This window comes from Neovison vison, chromosome 8 (genome assembly GCF_020171115.1).
Source record: "Neovison vison isolate M4711 chromosome 8, ASM_NN_V1, whole genome shotgun sequence".
Lineage (NCBI taxonomy): Eukaryota > Metazoa > Chordata > Mammalia > Carnivora > Mustelidae > Neogale > Neogale vison.
Window position 1 is genome coordinate 105,905,120 of NC_058098.1, and position 26,030 is coordinate 105,931,149.

The following is a 26,030-nucleotide window of genomic DNA, read 5'->3' on the forward strand; positions in this document are numbered from 1 at the left end:
ACTTTTAGAAAGTCCCCAAAAATGTGGGGGAGGGGAGTTGCTAAGGAGGGAGGGAAGAAGCTGGTTGCTGAGAGAACCAATCATGTGATTAGAGCATTGGAACTTTCAGCCTGACTCTCACCTCAAGGGAGAGGAGAGGGGCTGGAGACTTGAGTTTGATTACCAGTGGCCAATGATTCAATGAATCATGCCTACGTGATGAAGGTGCCATAAAAAAATCCCTAAAATAAGGGATTTGGAGAACTTCTAGGTTGGTGAACAGGTGCCGGTGCTGGGAGAGGGGTGCCCTTGGAGAGGGCATGGAAGCTCTGAGCCTTTTCCCACATACCTTGCCCTATGCATCTCTTCCTTCTGGCTCTTCTGAAATTGTACCCTTTTATAAAAACTGATAATCTACTTAGTAAACTGTTGCCATGAGTTCTGTGAGCTGTTCTAGCATATTACTGAACCTAAAGAGGGGGGTTGTGGGAACCTCTAACATATAGCCAGTGAGTAAGAAGCCCAGGTGAGAGACTGGGCCTTGTGATTGGCCTTGAAGTGAGGGCTGTCTTGTGGGACTGTGCCCTTCAATTTTGGAATCTGTGCTTACTCCAGGTCGATTGTGTTGGAGCTGAGCTGTATTAAAGGACACCCAGTTGGTGTCTACATAAGTCAGAGAACTGGTCAGAGTGGGGAAACACCCATACGTCTGGTGTCAAAAGTATTGAGAGAGCAGTAGAGCAGAGAGGAGGAAGGAATTTTCTTTGTAGTGATCTTCTGAAAAATTTTAGTTGTATATTTTACATTTAAATCTATGAACTATTGTGAATTAATTTTTCTTACAAAGTATGAGGGTTAGTGGCATTTGGGTGGTTCATTTGGTTAAGTATCTGCCTTTGGCTCAGGTCATGATCTCAGGTTCCTGGGACTGAGTCCCACATCAGGCTCCCTGCTCAGTGGAGAGTCTGTTTCTCCCTCTCCCTCTGCCCCTCTGCACCACTGGTGCTTGTGCTCTCTCTCAAATAAATAAAAATATAAAAAAAAAAAACCCACAACAACAAAGTATGAGGGTTAGGTGGATAGTTTTTGTTTTTGTTTTTGTCTTTTTTATTGTTGCTATTTGTTTGTTTGCTTAGTGTTATTTGTGGTAGGCTGAATAGTGGCTCCTGAAGGCAGTCCAAATCCTAATAACTGGAACCTGTGATGTTACCTTCTGTGGCAAGAGGGATTTTGTAGATGTGATTAAGTTAAGGTTCTTGAGAGGGGGTGATTATCCTGGATTATCCATGTAGGCCAGGTGTATCCACAAGGCTTCTAACAAAAGGGAAGCAGGAGATCAGAGTGAGCAGTAGGAGACTTGACGGTGGAACAAGATGTTGGAGTGATGTAGGAAGGAATCATAAGCCAGGATATGCAGGCAGTCTTTGCCAGTGAGTACAAAGACAGGAGAAAATATTAGTTCTTTTAACACAATTCTTTTTTTCTTTCCATTACATCATATAGTTGGGTGTGATTTTATATGTTAATCATATACATTATATATGTTAAATCATATTTTGATAAACTATAAGCAATTATACAGTTTCTTGGTTGTACTGAAATTTTAACATGCTGATTTTGTCCATTCGTCATCCACCCATTCATCCATTCACCCATCCAAAAACCACATATTGCTTGTCTCTCTGGTGCCTGGGTAAAGCCCTGAGGATATGAACATAAGAAAGGTAGGCTCCAGGCTCTGAATCAGAGAGCTTGCCCTCTAGTGGGCAAAAGTAGGCATAGGCATACAGTGTGTAGTATCAGTGCGAAAATGTGCTGTTTGTTCAGTGAGTGAGCGAGGCCTGAGCTGGATCTTAGAGGATGAGGTAGGAGTGAGTCAGATGATAGTGAAGGCTGGGGCGGGTGGGGGGGAACGGGGGATGGCAGGGTTGTGGAGAGGACACCGTAGGCAGAAGCACAGGCTCCTGCAGAGGTGTGAAGGCAGAACATGGTGCGCTGGGGAAGCCTTGCCCGCTGGCTATCATTGGTGCTTGATCTCTGAAGGTTTTAGAGAGGGAGAAGAACCCTGAAGGAAAAGGCAGGGGTCCACTCATGGAAAGCCCCTGCATATCTTGTTAGGAGATTTGGGACTTATTCTGAACACCATGAGGGGCCGTTGTGAGATTTAGGCAGAGATAGTGCAATCAGATCAGATTTTTTTTTTTTTTTTAAATTGCTCTGATGTTTGTGGAAGAGAGTTGAAAACAGGGAAAGGGAGAGAAGTTATGAGGTTGCTGTGGTAATCTAGACTTGACAAGTGCCTAAATGGGGGCACGACTGTTGGACATAAAGACAGGGTTGGGGTCTAACGGTTACAAGGGAGGTAGGACATATAGGTAGAAAATCCTGGCATGGAATTTGCTTATTCATTCATTACAATGGTTCTTGTTTGTTGGTTGCCTAAATATATTATCTGCAGGGAAAGAGACATTTCCAATGATCTGGTGTTGGTTATGACAGTAATTCAGTAGAATAGCATTGTAAATCAACTTTCCCTTGTGTGTGAAATATCTAGAGTGGAAATTGCTGACAAAAATATTTTAATTCCAGCTCTTTTTTTCCTTTACCACATTGCTCATTCATGGACTGTGTCCCTGACATTAGCAGAGAGTGGTTGCATAGGGTAGATGACAACTCATCTTAATACTGTATTGATTGATGTATTTATAACTCTGTGTGTTTCCAGAAAGAATTTGGAACAGTCTAATTTGAATCACAAACACAATAAGGTTGAAAACAATAGATACAAAGCAAAAGATTGATAGTCTTTGTACTCCCATGCACAAGTGGCCATGTCCCTTTTTAACTTCCTAGTGTCCATTTTTTTTTCTCCTACCGAGGAAGAGTACCCTAATTTTTATTCCACCCCTCCTTCCCCTAGTCCTTGGGCCAAGGTGACTCTAGCTCTTCTAAAGAATTTGGGACTCAAACTAAACAAATCCTCCCCACTTCCCACATCTGCCTCTGTTGGTTCTGAGTGGGCATATTCCCTAAATCAGTCTAATTAAAGTAAAGCTGAGGGCTTTTGCTTAGAGGGTAGGAGAGTCTGGAGACACTGTTGGTCACAACTGCAGGGTGTGGGAATGCTACTGGCATCTAGTGAACAAAGGCCAGGGATGCTGCTGTTCCTTACAACAAAGAATTGTGTGCTTCAAAATGTTCATAGTGCTGAGTCGGAGAAATCCTGTGCCAATTCCCTGGAGCTTGAGAGTGATAGCATCTGTGGGAGCTTTGAAGTTGGTATTGCAGGGAAAATTCTGTGCTTCGATGGAAAACTGCATTGTCTAGACTGTAGAGGACAATCCTCCAGGTTATCTGATCCAGGTCTGTAAACTATAGATAAACCAAAAGCAATGGTTTATCCCCATTGGCATGTTCAGTTCAACATCCCAACTCCATGTAAATTTGTAATTTGGGGGGTTTACTTTTCCTTTAAACTGGTTGTAACACATCACCAGTTTCCTCCGTCATGACAGTAGAACAACGCATTCATTTTTAACCTGTATAAGAGTCATACATTACCTTTTTTTAAAAGTTGTTATTTATTTGACAGACAGAGATCACAAGTAGGTAGAGAGGCAGGAAGAGAGAGAGGGGGAAGCAGGCCCCCCGCGGAGCAGAGAGCCCGATGCGGGGCTCGATCCCAGGACCCTGAGATCATGACCTGAGCCAAAGGCAGAGGCTTAAACCACTGAGCCACCCAGGCACCCCCAGTTTACTATTTCTTTCTTTTTTTCTTTTTTTAAAGAATTCTCTTAATGGCATCATCTCCCTTTGAGGTAAGGGAATGAAAGCACTTCCATTGGAAGATGCTCTGGTCTCAGCAGTGGAGGCAGGAACCTGGATTCCCATGGGAGCTTCAGAACAACAGGTGCTTGTCTGTGTGGCTCATTGCTGTATTCCTGGCCTAGAGCAGCCCCCAGCATTTGGTAATGCTCCATAAATGGCTTGTCCACAACCGAAGGGACACCTTCTGCTTTGGCTGAGTAGAGTGAGAAGAAAAAGGGAGAGAGAAGACATGTTCTCTGTGGGAACAAAGAAGGGGAGATTTCTTTAAGGAGAGGGGAGAACTAATAACGGGAAGATATTTGTGTTAAATTTCTTAGGGTGCTACCAAATTTGGGACCCCTTACATTGCCGGTGGCTGTTTTGTTTGGTGCATAATTCATGATCCAATCTAGGTAGTTGAGCATAATTTCCAAGAACAGGCGGTGACTTCTCTCCTTACTGGATAGCGTGACTTTGGGGATAAGTATATTTATTTCAAAAGCTTCTTGCGGTAAAAATTATAGGCATTCATAAGACATGTAAGTTGCAGCACTGCCTATATTTTTGATCCCGGGTGAATATATAAGGGAACAGTACAAGGTAACCTCAAACATACTAGTGATAATAAGAAACATACATAAAGTAGGGAACCCTTATTTAAATCTACTAGCTGTGTTCCACTACTGAAAAGTCAAAGGTCTGAGCTTCTGAGTAGTCTGATCATAGCTCTTACTGTCTAGTAGCAGTAAGTTCTCCTGTTAACCAGGAGAAGTACACAAAGATTTCTTGGGAACTGAGTTCTAAGGGAAGTTGTTACAAATGGTTCTGGAACATGCAAAAATTAACCTCGACAAAGAACTTATACCCTTCGTAAAAATTAAATCAAAATGGACCATAGACCTAAATGTAAAATGCAAAACTATAAAAGTAGGAGATAATACAGGAGAAGATCTGGAGGGCTGTGGCTTTGGTAGTGATTCTTTTTTTTTTTTTAAGATTTTATTTATTTATCTGACAGATCACAAGTAGGCAGAGAGGCAGGCAGAGAGAGAGGGGGAAGCAGGCTCCCTGCTGAGCAGAGCGCCCAATGTAGGGCTCGATCCCAGGACCCTGGGATCATGAGCTGAGCCAAAGACAGAGGCTTAACCCACTGAGCCACCCAGGCCCCCGGGAGTGGTTCTTTAAATGCAACACCAAGAGCAAGATCCATGAAAGAAAGAATTGATAAGCTGGATTTCATTAAAATTAAAATGTTCTGCTCTATGAAAGACACTGTCAAGAGAATTAGGAGACAAGCCGCAGACTGGGAAAACATATTTGCAAAAGACATGTCACATACAGGATCATTGATTAAACATACAAAGAACTCTTAAAACTCAACAATAAGAACACAAACAATCCAATTAAAAAAAAATGGGCCAAATACCGTAAGAGACACCTCACCAAAGAAGAGCTACACATGGCAAATATGCATATGAAAAGATATTCCATGTCATATGTCAATAGGGAAATGCAAATTAAAACAACCATGAGAGGGGCACCTGGGTGGCTCAGTGGGTAAATGCCTCTGCATTCAGCTCAGGTCATGATCCCAGGGTTCTGGGATCGAGCCTGGCATTGGGCTCTCTGCTCAGCAGGGATCCTGCTTCCTCCCTCTCACTCTGCCTGCCTCTCTGCCTACTTGTGGTCTCTATCTATAAAATAAATAAATAAAATCTTTTAAAAAACAAAACAAAACAAAAAAACCCTTACTTACCACTACATACTGATGAGAATAGTCGAAATCCAGAACACTGATAACACTCAATGCTGGCGAGGATGTGGAGCAACAAGAAGTTATCACTCGTTGTTGACAGGAATGCAAAATGGTACAGCTACTTTGGAAGACAGTTTGTCAGTTTCTTACAAAATTAAACCTCCTCTTATCATATGATCCAGCAATTATACTCCTTGGTATACAAAAAGGAGCTGAAAATGTGTCCACAGAACAACCCTGCACACTGCTTATGACAGTTTTATTCATAATTGCCAAAACCTGGAAGCAAATAAGATGTCCTTTGGTAGGTGGATGGATAAATAGACTGTGGTACATCTAGATATTGGAATATTATTCAGTGTTAAAAATGAGCTGTCAAACCATGAAAAGACATGGAGGAAATTTAAGTGAATACTAGTAAATGAAAGAAGCCAATCTGAAAAGGCTGCATGTATACAATTGCAACCATCTGATATTCTGAAAAAGGCAAAACTATGGAGACAATAAAAAGATCAGTGTTTTCCAGGGATTAAGGAGGAGCGAGAGATGAACAAGCAGAGCGCAGGATTTTCAGGGCAGTGAAACTACTCTGTGTGATACTTCATCACATGTGTTACTATGGATACATGTTAAACTATGCATTTGTTGGAATCCGTAGACTGTCCAACAACAACAGCGGTTCATAATACAAGCTGTGGACTCTGGGTGATATGTCAGTGTAGGTTCATCAACTGTAACACATGTATCACTCTGGTGGGGGATGTTTGAGAATGGGGAAAGCTAAGCATATGTGGGGGCAGAGAGTATACATGAAATCTTTGTAACTTCTGCTCAATTTTGCTATGAATGTAAGTCTGTTTTTAAAAGTGAAGTCTATAAAGTATTATAATCAAAACATCTGAGCCATAAAACCAATACTTAGATTATAATTTAGAGAAAAAAATGAAGCCTGGGAGAGCCTGGACTTAACAACTTTAATCAATTTAAGAAAAACATGCTGAGAAAGTTAGCAACTTGTTTTGCTTTTATTCTCTCTGTAATAATAAAAGCAATGCTTATTTCCTGCAGCTTCTTTTTCCATTAGTAGAACTTTATGTCAGGTCACTTAAATGGTATTCAAGATATATCCTTCTTCCCTAATGGTGGTGGGGAGCAAATGTAGCTGACCTTAGGTCTTTTCCTCTCCTGCTTCCAAGCTGCCCATGTGGTGACACCACACCAGGCAGCCTCTGCCAGAAGTCTTTCCTCTCTAAGCGCTGGTTGAACCTTGAATCAAGGAACTCAGCAAGGAAACAGTGTAAAGTCAGGATTTGATGCCTGCGATGTGCTTCACACTTAGCCAACAGCCTCAGAGTTACAGGAAAAACACTTAATGGAATTCGTTTGGTCTGTTGTTTTATCACTGTTTCTTAGCAAAATTATTTCTTAAACTCTCCAAACTGCTTATAAGCTAATAATGAGGGGAATTTTTCTGTACCATGCCTGAGGTGGCATAGAGGTGACTGTGGGCAGTTGGAGGATGAGGGGAAGGAGGAGCCAAGGGCTGGTTCCCCTTATTCGTTCATTCGGTAAATTTGGGCATCCATTAGTGAAGAAAGTTACGTTTTCTGCTTCTTTTCTAGAAGGGGGAAATACAGGCAATAAACAAACAAAAACCCAGATTACTTAACAGGATGATGTTTGAGCAGGATGGGATGATGTGATGGGCCTGAGGTGGGGACTGGGGGGCTGAGGATTGGGGCAGGGGTACTTTATTAAGTGAGCAGGGAAGATAACTGAGCAGGCAGGGACCTAGATGAGGTGAGGAAGCCAGCTGTGAAGGGTCCCTGGCTAAAAGGTGCAGTCCGGCCTTAGAAAGGGCCCCTCTGCCCTTTCTGGAGAACTCATTTATATACTAAAGTGGCAGAACAGATTGTTTTCTTCCTTTCTTGTCTCTTTCTTAAAGTGAGACACAAGTCCATCCCTTCTTTGGGGCTGGGTACTTGGTAGACCAGACTTGCTCTGCTCAAGGCTTCACAGAGACAAATTCTTGGCATATATATATATATATATATATATATATATATATATGCCATTCTGAGCTAAGGAATGGGATAGGCAATTTATAGGCAATAAGGGAGCAGATGATGGGTACTTAGATGTTTGCTCTGCTATACAGATAAAATTTATGATTGAGTAACTCTTATTCTAGGAAAGACACCCAATTTAGATACTTCTAGGCAGTTAAGCGGGGAGCAGTTTCTTTTGAATCTTCAGGGTCTGGATTGCTTTCGGGTCAAAACAGTCCACCTGACAAAGTGGCACATTTTGGAGACACCTATTCTGAATTCCTTCATTAGTCAAGGATTGCCAGGTCTCCGCAGACTTACTTTTTATGTGGGGCCAGGCTCCATCGAGGGATGGTAAGCCATCCAAAACTGTCTGGTGCAGAACAACGTCTAAGTCTGGGAGTTTAAAACTTTAGTCCTGGGCCTTCAGCTCTAATGATAAGATTTCAGCGTATAACAGCACTCCGGCTGTCTAGGTTTAATTTGCTTCATGCTTATGCACTGTTTGCTTGCTAATCTAGGTCGTTAGATCTATAGCAGAACCAGCTAGCTTTCCTTTGCAGACCACTGGCCTTGAGGAATGAAGGCCCAGAAGACAAGGCCTGACTGCATTCTAAAACAGCTGCCACTGACGCCAGCGAGTCTGTTTATGGTCGTATCCACATACGACTAGCTGCCTGGGCGCCGGCTTCTCTGCACGCAGCCCCCTTTGCTTTTTCAATGCCTTCCCCTTTAAAACTCTGGCTTCGCCTGATCGCGGAAGATGGTCTTTGAGACATTAGTCTACCATCTTCCCAGGTTGCCAGCATCCTCAATAAAGTAAACTTTCTTTTCCCACCATGGCTCGTCTCCTGAATGTTGCTTTTCCAGCGGGGAGCAGCTGAACTTGAGTTCAGAACCCGTCTTCTGTCCAATAACAAGCCCGCCAAACTGCATGTGCATTTCGCTGGGGAGTGTCTACAGAAGTCATTCTCAAAAGGGGGCGACGTCTCCAGAAGAGCGACTGGCCTAAGGACTCGTCCACGGCCATGTTCTTACTTCTGGGAAAAACAACAGGTTCAGCTCTACCATCCCCTTCCCGCTAGCGAGGGCAGACAGAAGTAACCATGGAACCCAGCCAAGGGCACCGTAAACACCCCTGCTGGGCGTCACAATCAGGTTCGGTTCTTGGCTCAGTCCTCACGGGAAGGTGCGCCCAAAGCCGTCGCGGGCTATTTGCGAGACAGTCGCTCAGGATTGTGGGACTGGTAGTCCTGGCTCGTCCATGGGTTCAGGCTGCCAAAGCCGTAGAACTACACTTCCCAGCAAAGACCTCCGCAGTCGCCGGCGCGGACAGTTTGCGTCAGCCACCAGACTTCCGGACGAGCCGGGGGCGGGACCGTGGCGGAGGCTGGAGCTTGGCGTCGGGATGCAGCGCCCCGGGCCCTTCAGCACCCTCTACGGGCGGGTCCTGGCCCCGCTGCCCGGGCGGGCCGGGGGCGCGGCCTCTGGCGGAGGCGGGAACAGCTGGGGAGTCCTGGGTTCCCACGTGCAGCCTCCCGGCCGCACGCAGTCCGGGACCCGCGCCGGCGTCGGCAGCACAGGTACCTACGGCGGGGAGGCCAGCAGCGCCTGCCCGGCCCCCTCCACGATGTCCAAGGCCGAGGAGGCCAAGAAACTAGCGGGCCGCGCGGCGGTGGAGAACCACGTGAGGGTGAGCAGCTCCGGGCGTGGGGCTCCGGTCGTCAGCGTGATGGGCTCCTGTTGCGTGTTCCGGGTACTGCCGGAGCCGGGGCGGGGGCTGCGTGAGCGGGAAGAGCGTGTACATAGTATCCGGGTTTAGATCCCCCCCTTTCCTTGCTTCTTAAAGGTCTTTTAGATATGGGATCGATTGGGGGCGAGTTCCTAAAAGTTGAGCTTTCTAAACACTCCTTGTTCGGCCAAGTAACAGTAGAGTAAAAGTAGTGTGTGGTGGTGTCTGAGGTGTTTTGAGTGGCGCTGGAAGGGACTTGGCGTGCGGCTTATTAACAAGTGGAAAATGGTGAGTTCTGGGGCTGCCAAGAGATCTTCACTTCTCTTTACTATGCTGGGACGTGGGTGGAGAGCTGGTCTGAAAATCGCTTTGAAATGTCACTCCAAGGAGGTTCTCAGCTGGGCGCGCGTCTGGTCCTGAGTATACTTGCTAGTGAAGGAGAGACAGTCCAGGGAGGGTTTTTAGTAACTCTTGGCCTTTGACAGGGCTGGGTGGATACTTGGATTCTGGAGGAAGCTCTTCTTTAAGGTTGGGGCGCAGAGATAAGGTTTAGCTGTTACGGGTGAGGTCGTGGCCCCAGTTAAGAGGCGGGTGTGGTGCTGTTCAGTGGAGTCTCTTAACCTGAGTGGATTTGATGTCGTCAGTCGAATTAATTAACATCAGTCAAGTTAATTATAGAGTTAATTACGGTGCTTCCTCCGAGTCAAGTGGAGTATTTCTGATCTTTGGTGGCGTTTCCTTGACTTTGTTGGCCTTTTGTCTCTGTTTCTTCGAAAGTGGTTACAGATTCCCTTTCTTCTCTCATGATAGTTCTTTACATTTGTTAATGCTTGGATGTATAGAGTACTTTGCCATGGTGTTTGATCCTCAAATAGCTTGACTAAGGGGGAGGGACCAGTGTTGTAACCTGTGGATCAGCATGTTCTGTAGCAGGAATGGCTGAGGATCCTCCAGAACCCAAACTTGAGTGACTCCTGTTCCAGTGCCCTTTCACCAGTTCCATAGCTGCTCTGTTCCAGTGTAGTTTGGTTTCCGGTCTGGTTAGCAGTGGAGTTTTCTATGGGAATTCACAGAGACAGTGCAGAATGTATAGTCTGATTCTACTTTTAGGATTCAGTGCCTGAGCTACAAAATTGGGACAGTAAGCTGAAATTTTGAAATGCCTGTATAAAGTGAATAATAAGTAGCTGAGTGAATAAAATCTGTACAATTAGAGAATCCCCCATATCTTAGTATTCCTGTTAACCTATTAATATTTGGTGGCATAAGTCTTTCTGACCTTTGTCGTAAGTATTTGCTTACCTAAAAGTCTTCAAGCCCGGGGCGCCTGGGTGGCTCAGTCATTTAAGCATCTGCCTTAGGCTCAGATCACATGGGATGGAGCCCTGCATCAGGCTCCCTGCTGCACAGGGAGTCTGCTTCTCCCTCTGCCTGCCACTCCCCTTGCTTTTGCTCCCTGTCTGTCAAAGTAAAAAAAAAAAAAAAAAAAAAAAATCTTAAAGCCCCCACCTCAGGCTAGAGTTACAAAACACTGGATTCCAGCTACATCATTCTATGAAATTACCAGGAAGTCATGGGGAGATCTTCATCAGCCTTTTGGGGGCACCTCTCCCCACTCGCAGTTGCACTTGCTTTCCTTACCAGACTTCTTCCTAAGAAATTCATTACCTGAATTTTGTGTTTGCTACTCTTAAACATTGGTTTATTCATTTCATTTGTTTACCAGATATTTGAGGGCCCAATATGTGTTAGGGAGTTAGTGTGGTGGTGAGAAATGTGGCCGCAGGGAGAGGGAAAAATCAGGTCCTGGATCACTCTGCAAATGGGATAATTATTTCAAATCTATACATTTATTGAACAAAGTCATGTACCTAATTGTAAGGCTTTGCTAGCTAGCTTCCTCTCCAGGGCGGTATCCTTTGCCCCATCTAAACCATGTTTTCATCTAGCACTTTGTGTCTTGAAATTGTTTACTCACTTGTGTAAGTTTATTGAGATGGTCATGAGCAAGGTTTTCTTGGTTCCACCTTTGGAATGTTGTTAGACCTGACCCTTCCCTTTGACCTGTCACCTTTCCTAGTTGAGGCTCTCTGTGTGGGCAGAGGGCTACAGTTGCCTTTATCTTTTGAAACTCTCATCTGTTCTTGCCACACTGGCCCTCAGGTGCCCTCATGCTAATGTCCACATAGAATATCTGAAGTATCTGTTGAAAGCCAGGTACTGGGCCAGATGGAGAGGATACATAGATGAGAGGCTGTGGTTCTCCTCATTATTCTGTCCTTCATGTACCAGCACATTGGAAGATATATACTGGCATATAGTTTGCATTTTAAGATCACTATACTCTACTTTAAATGTTCTTTCTTGTCCTCTGACCCTGCCAGTTAAAATCATATGTGTCTTTTAGGGTTTAGTTCAAAGATTCTTTTCTCCTTTCAGTTTTTCCTTAGCCTCCTAAGTTGGGGGAGATCTGTTTGATTTTGTAGCACTTCACACTTCTTAGGTACTTTATGGTGTCTTTTGTTCTCATCATTTTTATGTTTATCTCTCCTATCCCCCTAAAGAGTAAAGTCCTAGTGGATAGTTAACCTTATCTTCACAGTGGGGCCTGCCTGGTAAATGTTTGAGTTGTATTTTGTGTGGACACAAATATGGAGGTTGTAAAGTTATTGGTAGCCCTTTGCTTAGGCTCCCTGTTAATGTTCCATTGTAATGATCACTTCCACATCTGGATGGATGGAAAACTTGGTGAGTTTGCAGTGGAGTCCCTTGGGGAGCCACTCTGAACTCAGATCTGTTTCTGGGAGTAGAGCCACCCAGGATGGGTTACCATGCAGGGTTGTGTTCTCCTGAAGGTCTGTAGCTCCCTTTTTTCTCTTTGGAGCCTACTTTTTTGCTTTTTGACTGGCTTAGCTTGAAGAAGTTGGTGTGTAGTGACTCCAGTTGGTCAGCAGAAGTATTTCCAAGTTAACCTACTCAACAGAGTGAGTGAAGTTCTGACGTTCCATCTGTGACATGTGATTTAGTGTTGCCCACCAGAAGGGGCCTGCTTCCCCAGCAGAGCTTGCTTGGCAGGGTCTGCTATTGGGGCACCTCACAGGCAGCCTTTGGCTAGCTCTGATTTGCTTTGGCTAGGACACCTGATTCCTGGGCCAGTTATTTGATCCCAAGGTAGGAGGACTATGTGGTTGAAGAGCTGTGGGCCTGGCAGGTCCCTGCAATTTCCTGGCCTCCCCCAGAAGTCAAGGGAATAGTCTTGCATAGAGCTTGTCTGACTCACCAAAGTTCATCTGTGCACCTCTTGCCTGCTGGAAGCAGGAGAGTGAATGGGGGTGTGGTAATGAGGATTCTGGCAGTTAGCTTATCATACAGCTAGAGCTGTGGGCTTCAGGTCAGGTGCGAGAGTCAGGTTGAGACTACCTAGCCATTAGTAAATGAAGTACTTTTCTCATTACATGAAGATTTTTACATATTCAGATATTCAGCTATTTTGAACGTTTTGACATACCATTCACTTGTCTGGAAGATCTTGCTGTTAAGGTTTGCCTACCTAGCTAAATGACTATTGGATGCATTGGCTGCTTGAGGGCATCGATTGACTGCAAGGTGGTATTCTGACCTAGAACACAGGCTGCTCTAGGGCCCTTAGGACTAGTTTGGTGACTCGGGAACTGTGAGCTAGTCAAAGTGATTTCCAAAGCTTTCACACACAGACTGATGGGAGAAAGCCCTCTGGAGGTGGGGGAGGCCCAGCTAGAAGTGTGTTAGTTGCTGGAGTATTAGCATTTGATTTCTTTTTTGTAGCTCCCTCTGCTTGTTGGTCATTCTTTTTAATCTTTATAGTTTGAGATGTCATCTTATTTTGAGAAGGATGATACCAGATAGGGGCCTAGGGGGTGGTATTAGGTATTCCTGTGCCTCTGTCCTGTGTGTAGTGAGGGGTGTTGGCTATAGTTCTGAGTTGCCCCCGGATTTTTCTTCCTCCTACAAAACATTAAAAAACAAAATTCAACTGAGTAAATTTTAAAGATCTGTTGGCAATGATACATGAATCAGTCAGCATCCAGCCTAGCACACAGAAAGGAGCTTCAAAGAGCCATACAAAATGAAAGACTTTTATAGCCAGAGGGGACAGGAACTAAGAAGTTGTACTAGGCATAAGAGCAGGTTGGCTGTTACAAGGTCACTTCCCTTATAGGGGATGACAGGGGTCTCTCAGGCACTTCACCTGGCTAGTGTTGATCAGACAATTTCTGGTTGACTGGCTTAAGATTCCATTTTTTGGGGGAGCCAAAACTGTAATTAAGTCAAGTCTTGGTTTGGTGACCTGAGACTGAACATAAGTAACTCCATCTGGGGCTTTTTGTTTTGTTTTTTAAGCACTTCCTGCTTCATATCAGGCAAAAGATTTGGTTTACCTACAATGTGTAGTTTAAGTTGGCTTTACAAAAATGATCTGTAGGTGAGTACTAAAAGATTCCTCGCCAACCCCCGGGACAGTCAGAAAGGAAAAACCCTATGATAAACACAGAGCCTGGGTATAGCCTAAGAGTGAAAGCAGAGTTTTCTAGCTTCAGTGACTTTTTATCTAAGCTTAATATATAGAATGCAGGGGACTGGCCACAGGCACCTTCAGGCTGGTGGCATCACAGGGAAACCTCTGGGGAGACATCAAGCCCACCATCTACAGCCTCCCTGAAGTCAGCATAAGGGGGAGAGCCTGAAGTAGCCTTGAAAGTTACCTTTTCTTTAGGGTGGTGTAGGCCAGCCAGGTCCAAGGAACCAGAGGGGTCCCACAGGACCAGGTATGAGATACCATTGGCTTCACACAGGATCGAAATCAAACTCGAGCTGGTAGGAAGTGAGAGCAGAGTTTTTTGAATAGCGGGAGTGATAGAGGATAGCAGACGGAGTGTCTGGAGACTCAGGAAGGAAAGGAGAGTCTTGTCTTTGCTTGTGGGTGGGGTTTTAAATTGAGGACGGTGGCCTGGTATATGTGCCTCTCAGGTATCCAGGAACTGGTCAAAACAAGGTCCAATGCTCAGGGGTTGTTGGTAAGTCACTTAGGCCCTAGAGCCAGGGGCATTGGCATCAAGGAGTCGAGTCTTGGAAAACAGTTTGGGAATGACCCCACCTAGTCACTCCTTAGATGTTATCTGTTGTGCTGCAAGAGTGTCAAGATATCATTAACTCCTTAACCTTTACAAGAAGGTCATACTTAATTGTTCCATAGGGTGTGTTTAGGGTGGGGGTGCAGGTCCGTAAGAATAGATGCAGGAAAAGGGGCAAAAAAGCAGTTTTCTTTTCTTGGGGTCTCTTCAGTTTCCCTGTCTCAAATGGGATGGCAGAGGTTTTGAAATACCAAATCACATCAACAACTGACCATTTAATGACAGGAGGTCCCTGTTTTGCACAAGCCTGCCTCACAATATGGGAAGAGGGTGAGGCTTAGTTAGAACTGAGAGAGAGTCTTTATCTGCAGTAGGGACAAGGTATAAGAGATGAGTACTTGAGAGTATAAAGGACAGGAACCACGCCTCACCCTACTGAGCCTGCCATTTTAAGAAAGGGGGAAAAGTCCCTAAGGGCCCACTAAGGACCCAGGCGAGGTCAGTTAGACCACAAACAGCAGAACAGGGTGAGGGTGCTGTATTAGCAACTAATGGTGGAGCTCAGTTCCTAAGCAACTTCCTGCCAGTCTAAGGCAAAAGATGTAGAAACCAAAGCAGCAGCTACCATTTATTCAGCACCTACCAAGAAGATTTATAAATGATAATTTCAGTCAGATCTCACAACAGCCCATTGTGACCTCAAGACCAATTATCCCCATTTTAAATATTTTATTTATTAGAGAAAGAGCGTGTGCGCCCACGTGTCTGTGCCCAAGCTGGGGGTAAGGGAGTGGGGAGGGGAGGGAAGGGAAAGGGGAAAGAAGGAGAAGGAGAAGTGGACTCCCTGCTGAGCAGGACCCTGAGATCCTGACCTGAGGTGAAGGCAGCCTTAAAGACTGAGCCACCCAGTCGCCCCTTTGTAGAACACTCTTAGCAATGCAAATAATGTCTGTCCATAGAAATGCACATTAATTGTTTTATGAGATTTAACTGATTATTGCCCTTAAGATCTGAACATTTCTTGACTGCATATGAATTTATGGTTCTTGGGTTTTTTCCTGTGGACAGGTTGTAACAGTATTGTGATTTTACTTTTTTTTTTTTTAAACTCCTCATTTAACAGTATCATTTGCCCCCCTACAGAATCTCACTTTGAATAAGCAACATTAGGAAGTTCAGCATGCTGAAATAGTTCATGTCAGATTTTTAAGAGTTCCAGCAACTGGTTAACCAATCATTTGGCAAGGGAAAGCCCATAGTGAGATTTTCTTTTGTTATAAACAAGACAACAGGCCCCAAATCGAGTAACTTGTGTTAAGCTCATGTCACCAAAAAGGAGACTTAATTACTGTTTCAACTCTCCCAGAAATGGAATGTTAAATTAGTCAGTCAGGAATGGTCTGATCGGCAGTAGTTAGGTAATCTGCCTCAGAGACCCCTACCATCCCCTAAAGAAAAGGAACCTGGCAATAACCAGCCTGCCTTTTTGCCTGCTAGGACTTCCTTGTTCACACTTCCTTTGGCTCTAAAAGTCTTTCCTTTCAATATAGCTCCTTACTGTCTGTGAGATTAGCTGCTGCCTGGCTTGCTCAAATAAACTCTTAAAATTATTAATGTGCCTCAGTTTATCTTTGTAACAGGAGGAAGTAGTGATGTTAGGGTCGGACATGAAGGGAGGAGGGTGCTGCTGATAAATGGCTATGGGCACTAGGATAATGTACAGCTCTGATGGGGTTCTGCTCAGGCTGACGTGTCTATAAAATGGGCAGAGTACCTGCCTTGCACTCATGTTGGTGAATTGATCTAGAGAGTGGGCTAAAGAGGGAGTAAAATATATTAATGAGTTTTGTCCCCCCATTTTCTTTCTTTCTTTTTTTGCAGAATAATCAAGTGCTAGGAATTGGAAGTGGCTCTACGATTGTTCATGCAGTGCAGCGAATAGGTATGTGTGTTCTTGGGCTGGCTCCTGGATGATCTGTGTGGGGTGGTGGTTGGGGGGGGATGGAGAGGAGGGGGAGGGGTGGGGCACAGGTTTGTCACCTGTCACTCTGCTCTTCTCTGAGAGGTATTTTTGGGCCTCTTCAGACAACTCTGGGGGATGCCTGTCTTTGTTTACTCTGCTCGTCTTGAGGGGAGGAGCTGGTTTAAGATGAGGTCTCAGCAGAATTTTAGTTATCATCAGTGGTCCTGTGTGTGGCTCCAGGGGCCTTGGGTTCCTCAGGTAATCTCAGACAGATATGCTGAGCTCAGAGCAGGCTTCCCCTGTCCTTGACCCTGGAGTGGATTTGAGGTCCCTGAAGTTGGTGGCTGGTTCCTGCAGGTGCGGACTTTGTTCTGATTAGGGTGTCTCCCAGCTTAGGAAAGACAGAGGAATTATCAGCCCCTGTGGCTGTTCAACAGGTTTTACTGCCCTCCTTTTGTTTGTTAAAACAAAGCTCAGGGGAGAGGCTTGCCTGACTGCTTATTGCTTCTAGGTGCCAAGGGGCAGTGCTCAGGAGACAAAAGTCCAGGAACACTATCTCTTTAAAAGAGTGGCTGTGGTGCTGGCCTGAGCGTTTCTGAAATCCTTCTCATTGGCTTAACCCAGGCTTTAGTGTTACATACTTTTTCTCCCTTAGCATTGAGTGTGTGGAGGATTTTAGGGTACAGGGATTACTGTGGGGTTCAGAATAGTGCCTTTTGAACCTCCCATGTGCAGACCCAATGATTAAAAAGACTTGAAATTTTAATATGATAGTTATTTCCTTAAGACTTTTTTTCCCTCAAGAAAGGTACAAATCCAAAATGAGTAAGTAAACCTTCTTTAACCACTCTCTGGGGCCTACAAATGATATTTTTTTACTAAATGCAAAAGTAAAGTTCTATTTTTTCTGTGAAAGGCAGTATAAGGAAGTAGGTTTAAGACTGGAGCTAGACAGGGTAGGATCATAGCTCACTCTGCCCCCTGTTAGCGATACAACTACATGGTGATTTTAACCTGCCTGTGCCTGTTTCCTCATCTGTAAAATGGGAATAATAATTGCAACTCACCTTTCAATTCTAATTGTTACAATTAAAACAGTTGGCATGTACAGAGGTCTTTGAACACTGCCAGGCACGTAATAGTAGCAAACACGTGACATTGCTCTTTTTGTAGTTAGTGTTTACTCCTTGAGCTTTCTAGTATCCCTGTCTGGGATGTATGTTCATGAGCTTTTTTTTTTTTTTTTTTAAGATTTTATTTATTTATTTGACAGAGATCACAAGCGGGCAGAGAGGCAGGCAGAGAGAGAGGAAGGGAAGCAGGCTCCCCGCTGAGCAGAGAGCCCGATGAGGGACTTGATCCCAGGACCCTGAGATCATGACCTGAGCCAAAGGCAGAGGTTTAACCCACTGAGCCACCCATGCGCCCCCGTTCATGAGTGTTTTCACAGAGGTTGGGGACACAGAATGGAAGGTAGCTGTCAGCGGGGGATAGCCTTTCCTTTCCTGTTGGATTTTAGCAAATGTGCATGCGACAAGAAATAAAGTGAGGAGAGTGGAAAAACCACCAACACGGCTTTTGTCTCCACAGCTGAAAGAGTGAAACAAGAGAATCTGAACCTTGTCTGCATCCCCACGTCCTTCCAGGTATGTCCTGCGTTCCATTCTGCATCTTGGCACTTGCTGCACAATCTCCTAGGTCCCTGAGGATGAGGCGTGGCTTTGGGTTGTGCACCAGTGTTGCTCTAGGTGAGAGAGCCAGGAGCAGCAGAGCAGTTTATTTACGGAGGATTGCCCCTCAGAAGTGTGGGTTTAGATGCATTCATTTATTCCCTCGGTGACTATTCATTGTGTTCTGTGTTAGGTGCAGTGTAGTGTATGGAGAGTTTCAACTTAGCTGGTTAGACAATCATTGCTCTAGTATCTGGAAATACATACTTTTCTTGCTACTTAAATATTCTTTTCAACTTGGTATATGTAATTCTCCACTGAATGGATGAATGGAAGATGGGTGTTTGCTTAGTTTTTACCTCCTTACTCTCCCAATTAACATACAGCCTTCTCTCCCCACGTTCTATACAGTTAAATTTTGCGGGGGCGTTACTCTGCCTACTGAATTGCGATCAGCCAAACTCTGGCCCAGCTATATAGTGTGCTGTGATTACACTTCCTTACCTGCCTGTTACTTCTGTTTCCTGAAAGTTCAGAAAATGTTGCCTTTGTTTTTTTTTCATTTGCTTGGTTGTCTGTGTACTCCTTACTAATTCAACCCCAGACTCTACCCAGATGGGAAATCTCACTTCCTTTTGACGGTTCTTTCTGGCTATTCCGCGCCACCTTTTTCATCTTGGCCAAGTCGGCCAAGTCTGTCTGGGTTGTTGGGGTTTAGAATGCTGTGGCATGTGCACTTGGCTGTTGTCTTGGGGTCTCCTTTTGCGGCCAAGAGCCTTCCTTCTTTTCTCTTTTGGATCGTCCTTTTTTTTGGTCTGTTTTTCCTCACCCCCACCCCCTTTTGTTTTGTTTCCTTCAGTTTTGGTGAAACATACGCTATTCAAGTGCCTGGGATACAAATTTGTGGACACTTTGGATATCTGAAAATGTCTTTATTCTAGCCTTTCTTTAAGTTGGCTCTTTGACTTAGAGAATTATATGTAAAATCATTTCTGTGGAATTCTGAAGGCATTTCTCTATTGTCACTGTTGTCTTCTAATTTTCACTTTGCTGTTGAGGAGCTTGATGCCATTCTGATTCTTGATCTTTTGTATGAAACCTATTTTTAAAATTTTATTTATTTGTTTTTAAAGCCCTAATATGGGACTTCAACTCAGCAACCCTGAGGTCGAGACCTGAGCTGAGATTGAGTGGGAGGGACACCTAACTGACTGAGTGTCGGGGACCGCCTCCAGCCGGGAAAGTCCCCGCCATTACAAGATGGCACTTGGCTCACTGCCAGCAAAATACGCTGCAAGTGAACACCGAACTTTCTGGTGAAGCCCACCTAAAGGAGGACATAGTCATTGGCTGTTTCAAATTTAATCAGCATAGTAACAGGACTCTCATTGGCTCTCCCCATTGTTTGGCCCCTTATTGGTCACCCTGCTCTCTGATTGGTCATGTAAACGTATATAAGTGTGTAGACTTGCGGAAATAAAGAGAGAGAAGATACACCAGAACCAGGGCTTCTTGTCGTCCTTGCGGGTCGAGGGCGACAACTGAGCCATCCAGGGGCCTCTAAAACCTGTTTTTTCCCTCTTTGAACCTTTATATGTTTATGTTATCTTTTCTTCATATCCAGTGTTCTGAAATTTCATCATGCTGTGTCTAATGTGTGTTTGTTTTCATCCATTCTTCTGGGCACTTTCTGGGACATTTCATCCTGGAAACTCACACTCTGATGTGGGGAGTTTTTTCCATTATTCCTTTAATTTTCTTGCCCTTGTTTTCTCTGGCCTTTCTTTTTAGTATGCTTGTTGCATACTTGGTGCTTGTGGCCTGTTCTGTCCTATTATCTTCTTAGCTTTGTCTTTTCTAACCCTTCTATTGAGCTTATTTTACTCTCATGTTTAATTTCAAATAAGGTCCTTTTGTTTTCTGAGACTTCTTTTGTTTAATGGGTTCAACTTTTTGATTTCTTCCCTTGTCTCCGTGAAGTTGTTAATGATAAACTTGTTTTTGTTTTAAGATTTTTTTCTCCTTAAATATGTTTCCTCAAAGTTTTTTTTCTTTACAGTTTGTTGGAATTATAATTTATATACAGTAAATTTTGCTCTTTTGCAGATAATTCATAGTTTTGATCAACCAACCAACATAGTCAAGTATTGTTAGATTGCTTCAGTCATCTCTTATTCTGGCCTTCCTTTACTCTGCTCATTTTGAAAACTGGTAGGCTGAGAAGCTGATTGGAGACTAGCTCATAGGGTGAAGATGGTCTTTGCTCCAGGCTTGTCTGCCAAGCCCTCTTGTTGGGGAATTTCTGATTGTCAGATTATTTGTCTCTTTTCTGGCTGCTGGGATTTCTCAGAGAAGTCTGGCAGTGTCCCTCTGGGAGGGGTGTATATGACTGCCTGTGTCCTGGGATCCAAGTAGGCAAAAAGGGCTAGAAAGTGTCTGTTGTTATGCTGGATCTGAGTTTTCAGTGAAATACCTGTGAGTATTGGGGAAGAAGTGTCTGACATTTTGTAAAATCTCTGGCTCTGGTCTTGATTTTGACTTGTTTTATCAATGGGATGTGACCAGATGGAATGCCAACAGAGAATTAAAAAGTGCTTTTGTGGTGGGTTTGGCCCATCTTGCTGCTGAAACCATTACTCCACCATGTGAACACGCCCAGGCTGCTGTCCTGGAGGATGAGAGGTCAAGCAGCTCCAGGCATGTGAGGCAAGTCATTCTCCACCTGCCAGCCCACTCCAGAGATTTCCCAGTCAGTCCATAGAATCATGACAATTAATACATAGTTGCTCTCTTTTTTTTAAAATAAAATAAAAATTATTTTTTAAAAATTTAATTCCAGTTAACATAACAGTTTTATATTACTTTCAGGTGTACATTATAGTGATTGATCAATTCTGTGTATTATTTATTGCTCATAACTATAAGTGCATGTGTTAATCCCCTACCTTCTCCAGAGAATCAGCGTGCTGCTTTAGGAGTAGTGGAGAAAGATGGAGAGCAGGTTCCTCAGTACCTTTTCAACCAGTGTGCCCTCCTTTACTTGTACTGTCAGGTCTGCTTCCTGAAGTTCCCAGTGCCACGTGGCCCTGAATCTTTCAGGAGTTTCTTTCTGTGCTTCTTTATTTGGTGTCTTCTTAGCTTCCTGCAGTACTGCCTTTGGATTTGTCTCTCTCATTTTGCCAGTTACCATTGTTCATCAGTGGTCCGCTTTTAAAAGTTCGCTATAATTTTCTCCTCTTTTTGTTTATGTGTTTTGGAAAGTTTCCTTTAGTACGGTTTTAGGTTTTGGGAAAGAGCTGAGCCAAAGACAGGTATTCACATTGCTATTTTTAGTTCTGTGTTTTTAAAGTAACATCCTCCTAGCCCACCTGCATTTTATGGTGGTAAGTGAAAGCAATGTACCCAGACTGGAAAGTGCTAGCCAGTTCAGTAGATTGAGTGGAGAAGTCATTCACAGTTCAAAGGGCTTTTAAAAATTCACTTGTTCAGAGTTACTGTTTTGTTGTGTGTGTTTTCCCCACATACCCACACTTATTTTGTGTTAAATTTGGCTAGATGCAAGCTCCTGAAATGACTGGAGAAGTCAAAATATTTGAGGCTCTACCTTTCAGACAAGTAAACCTTATAGGGATTTAAAGGATTTTTTTGGTAGATTTTTCCTTTAAAGTTGAAAGTTTTTGAAAAAGGACAGTAAAAAGAAACACATTTAAAAGCCAGCTCTGGTCTGGTCTGAAATCCAAAAACAGTGTTTGTTTTTCATGGTCAGCCTGTAATGCACCTCAGGCGAGAGAAGGGAAAAGACCAGCTTTCGGGTTTTATTGTGAATTGTATGAATAACAGGACTGCTGGTCTGTCACATGCCGCTGTCCTTAGTCACCAGAGGCTTCTGGGGGTCCAGCTGTGGGATTGCAATGACAAGGCACTGGTTCCTGTCTCTTTTCTAAGAGCACAAGCTAGTCATTAGCTTTACTGCTCCCTGCACTTTCAAGAGCTGGGAGAGTCCGACAGGGGTGTTTGCTGTGCGCCCTCAGGACACCTCTAACCTTGTGAGCTCAAGAGTGTCTGGTATCCAGCAGATGGGAATCTTAGTTAAGCACGTGTGTCTGCGTTTGTGCTCACTGAGCCAGTTTTGGCTTGATAACCCCCACAATTAGACTGTTGCCTTGCAGTTAGCATATTGGTTTCCTAGCACTGCCATAACAAGGTACCACAGACTAAATGTGGCGTAAAAACCAGAAATTTACTGTCTCTCAGTTGAAGGCCAGCAGTCCGAGATCAAGGAGTCTGAGCTCAAGTGCAAGATGAAGGGGACTCTGTGGTGTGCCTTTCTTTTGGCTTCTGGTGGTTTTCTGGCTGTCTTTGGCATTGCTTGACTTGTAGGAGCCTTTTCCTTATCCTTCCCTTCATGTCCATACAGCCTTCCTGTGTTGTCTGTCTGGTCCAGATTTCTCCTCCAGACACAGGTCATACTGGATTAGGGCTCAGCCCATTTACTTTGTTTTAACTTGATTACATCTGTGAAGACCCTGTCTCCAAAAAAAGTCATATTTTGAAGTACTGGGAGTTGGGACTCCAACCTGTTTCGTTTTGTTTTTTGAACACAGTTCAACCCATAACAGGAAAAATGAAGCTCGTGCCATTTGTGACTCTGGCTTCTCTGTGTGTGCAGGGCCACTCACAGGGGTCCTGTGGGGAGTCTGGTTAAAGGTTAAAGAGTCCTACCCTGATAGATCTTGAGGTCAATGTCAGGGTTCCTCACATTGTGGATGAGAATGCAGACTGTTTAAAGCAAGGGCAGATGCTGCCCTTGTGTGTTTTGTTTTTTTTAAGATTTATTCATTTGAGACTGAGACAGAGCAAGCATGAGTGGGGGGAGGGGCAGAGGGAGAAGCAGACCCCATCCCTCCTGTGCACACATTGCCCTGGCCCCTCCACCCCATTAGCTGAGCTGGGAGTCTGACATGGGACTGGATCCCAGGACCTGGAGATTATGACCTAAGCTGAAGGTAGACGCTTGGCCATCTGAGCCACCCAGGCTCCCCACGTTCTTGTGGTATTGCTTATTGTCTGGGAAGATGAGAGCCCCAGGGCTCGCAGAAGTTGGGGCAGGGCCTCCCAGCTATACAACATAGACAGCACTTACCTACTGGGGCTCTTTGCATGTGCCAGGCTTTGGACGGGAAATGGGATGGGTTGGCTCCTGGTGCTGGTGAGGAGGCAGAATTCAGTTGGACGTAGTGATCATTGAGGGTATACTGACTTAATTACAGGGATGAGGGTCTGTCCTGTGCATCGCAGGTGTTACTTATCATCTCCAGTGTCCAGTGTTACGGTATCTGGCTCTTAGGCAGTCTGTGTGTGTTTGTGGGATGAATTAATGCTTTATGAATTATACATAATACATAATGAATTATGAATTAATGTAAATAATTAATGTAAATAAGACATACACTTGTATGTGTCTATTTACAAATATATGGTAGAAAAGTAGAGATAATATTCCTTCTTAAAATTTTTTTATTTTCAAAGATTTTATTTATTTATTTGACAGATCATAAGTAGGCGGAGAGGCAGGCAGAGAGAGAGAGGAGGAAGCAGGCTCCCTGCCAAGCAGAGAGCCCTGGGCTCCATCCCAGGACCCTGAGATCATGACCTGAGCCGAAGGCAGAGGCTTTAACCCACTGAGTCACCCAGGTGCCCCTAGATAATATGCCTTTTTGAGGAAGGAAAGCCTACCTCCCTGCCCAGGATTGGGGAGGGCTTCCTGGAAAGGATGACATTTGAGTTGGACATGTGGGTCCGCGGTTTGGGAGAAGGCACACTATTTCAGGTAGAGGAGGAAGGCCAAGACCTCAAAGAACTCCTTTTAAAATTGTTGCTGTTAATAACATGTTATTATATAAGATGACTTCAGTTCCATTTATTAACGGGCCTGTCTTCTCTGCTTCTTGTCCTTTGACCAGTCCCTCTGTTTTCCTTTTCTTCTAATTCCCTTCTTAGCCCCTAGACAGGACAGGAAGGCAGGAGACTGTATTTCTGGTCTTCACTCTGTGGCTAACTTACTGCTGTGACCTGAGTGTCCATTTGTTCCTTTAAACAGTGGTTTGCACTAGGTGACTCTTTTCTAGAATTAATTCAGAACAGTTGGTTATTTACCCAACTATTGCCTCAAATGATGTTGACTGTATAAACTCTTGTTATAAAAAAGAGTTTATAAAGTGTGCTCTCTCCTACTCTGATTACAGTCTAGATGGACAAATGAGACATCCTCATGAAGCAGTAACATTGTCCAGTGGTACAGGCAGTCTTTGACCTTAGGAGGTGTTAAATTAAAATGGTCAGTTTACACAGGATATTTTCCTTAGGAATGCTGATACCAGTTTTTATGTAATATATCTGAATGTGGTTTAGTGTTGTTTTTAAAGTACATTAAATTAATTGGAAATTGTGGTACATCACACAGTTTTATTTGTGTGGTAGACTCTCTGATTGAACTGTGTGCAGTTAGTATCATTTTTATGACACCATCTGTATTCCATATGTGTTGCTATGGAACACATTACCCCCAAATTTAGCAGCTTAAAACAAGCAATGCTTATTATCTCATAGTTTCCAAGGGTCAGGAATCTGGAGTGGGTTTAGCTGGGTGGGTCTCTGCGGAGGTCACAGCTGTTGGCCAGGGCTGTGGTCATCTCAAGATCCAGCTGTGGTTCAAGGAGTCACTTCCAAGCTCAGTCACGTGGGTCTTGCAGGCCCTCATTTTTCACAGGCTGTTTGGTAGGGAGCTCTGTGGGTGTCTCCGGGACATGGCCGCTAGTTTCCCCTGGCATGTGATAAGAAAAGAGGCAGAGGGAAGAGGGAGGGTCGGAGGGAAGGATCTTGCTAGAACATGCCACCCTTACCTACCCCATGGCCTTCTTTATAAAGTAATCTCAGAAGTATCTTGCATCACCTCTGCTGTGTGCCATTGGTTACACACAGCAATCCTGGGACTTTGTGGACAGGGATTATCCAAAGGCATGAATACCAAGAGATGGGGAAGGTCATGTTAGAGGCTGCCTTCCAGATATTCCCATTGTTTGGTATGGAATTAGGATGGTTTCTCCAGTACTACTTTTGAGGAAATCTGGAACCGAGAGGTAGTTCTGCAATGCCGGTTTTTTTTTTTTTTTTTAAAGATTTTTTATTATTTATTTGACAGAGAGAGATCACAAATAGGCAGAGAGGCAGGCAGAGAGAGAGAGGAGGAGGAAGCAGGCCCCCTGCTGAGCAGAGAGCCCGATGCGGGACTCAATCCCAGGACCCTGAGATCATGACCTGAGCCGAAGGCAGCGGCTTAACCCACTGAGCCACCCAGGCGCCCCTGTGGGTTTTTTTTTAAAAGGGTTTATTTGTTTGAAAGAGAGGGAGAGTGAGCACACACAGGCACATGCATGAATGGGGGGTGGGGCAGAGGGGGAGGGAGAAGTAGACTCCCCGGGGAGCAGGGAGCCTAATGATGATGATGATGCCATGAGGGGCTCCATCCCAGGATCCCGGGATCATGACCTGAGCTTAGGGTAGACGCTTAACCAACTGAGCCATCCAGGCACCCTGTAATACCATTTTTACTGTTTTTCCCCTTCATTGTATATTTCTCTTTAGTAAGGATAAAATCACATTTAAAAAAAAAATTTCCTGTTTTTAGTCAACATTTTATTTCAGCTTTTTATATGGAGATTTTCACAGTTCAGAAAGGAGGAAGAATAACATAATGAACTTCCATGTACCTCTTACCCAGTTTCAGTAACCATCAGTTCATGGCCAATTTTGTTTCCATCTGTACCCCATTGTCCTCTATCTTGGTTATTTTGAAACAAATCCCAGTCATAATTTGATTATACATTTTTCATTATGTCTCTTTGAAAAATAGGGAGGTTTTTAAATATCTCAATAATACCAAAAAATTTAACAATCTTTGGTAA

The 26,030-nt window shown here is 44.2% G+C and overlaps 1 protein-coding gene across 2 annotated transcripts in view; it reads left to right on the plus strand.

Annotated features, from left to right (window-relative positions):
• The first annotated feature begins 8,974 nt into the window (after positions 1-8,974).
• The window catches only part of RPIA (ribose 5-phosphate isomerase A), a 38,563-nt gene continuing 21,507 nt past the window's right edge, over positions 8,975-26,030 (plus strand). For both annotated transcript variants that reach the window (XM_044261588.1, XM_044261587.1), the window contains exons 1-3: positions 8,975-9,283; positions 16,315-16,375; positions 17,987-18,042. In XM_044261588.1, the coding sequence (XP_044117523.1) occupies positions 8,999-9,283; positions 16,315-16,375; positions 17,987-18,042 (402 nt within the window). In that variant the 5' untranslated portion in view covers positions 8,975-8,998. The remainder of the gene's footprint in view (positions 9,284-16,314; positions 16,376-17,986; positions 18,043-26,030) is intronic.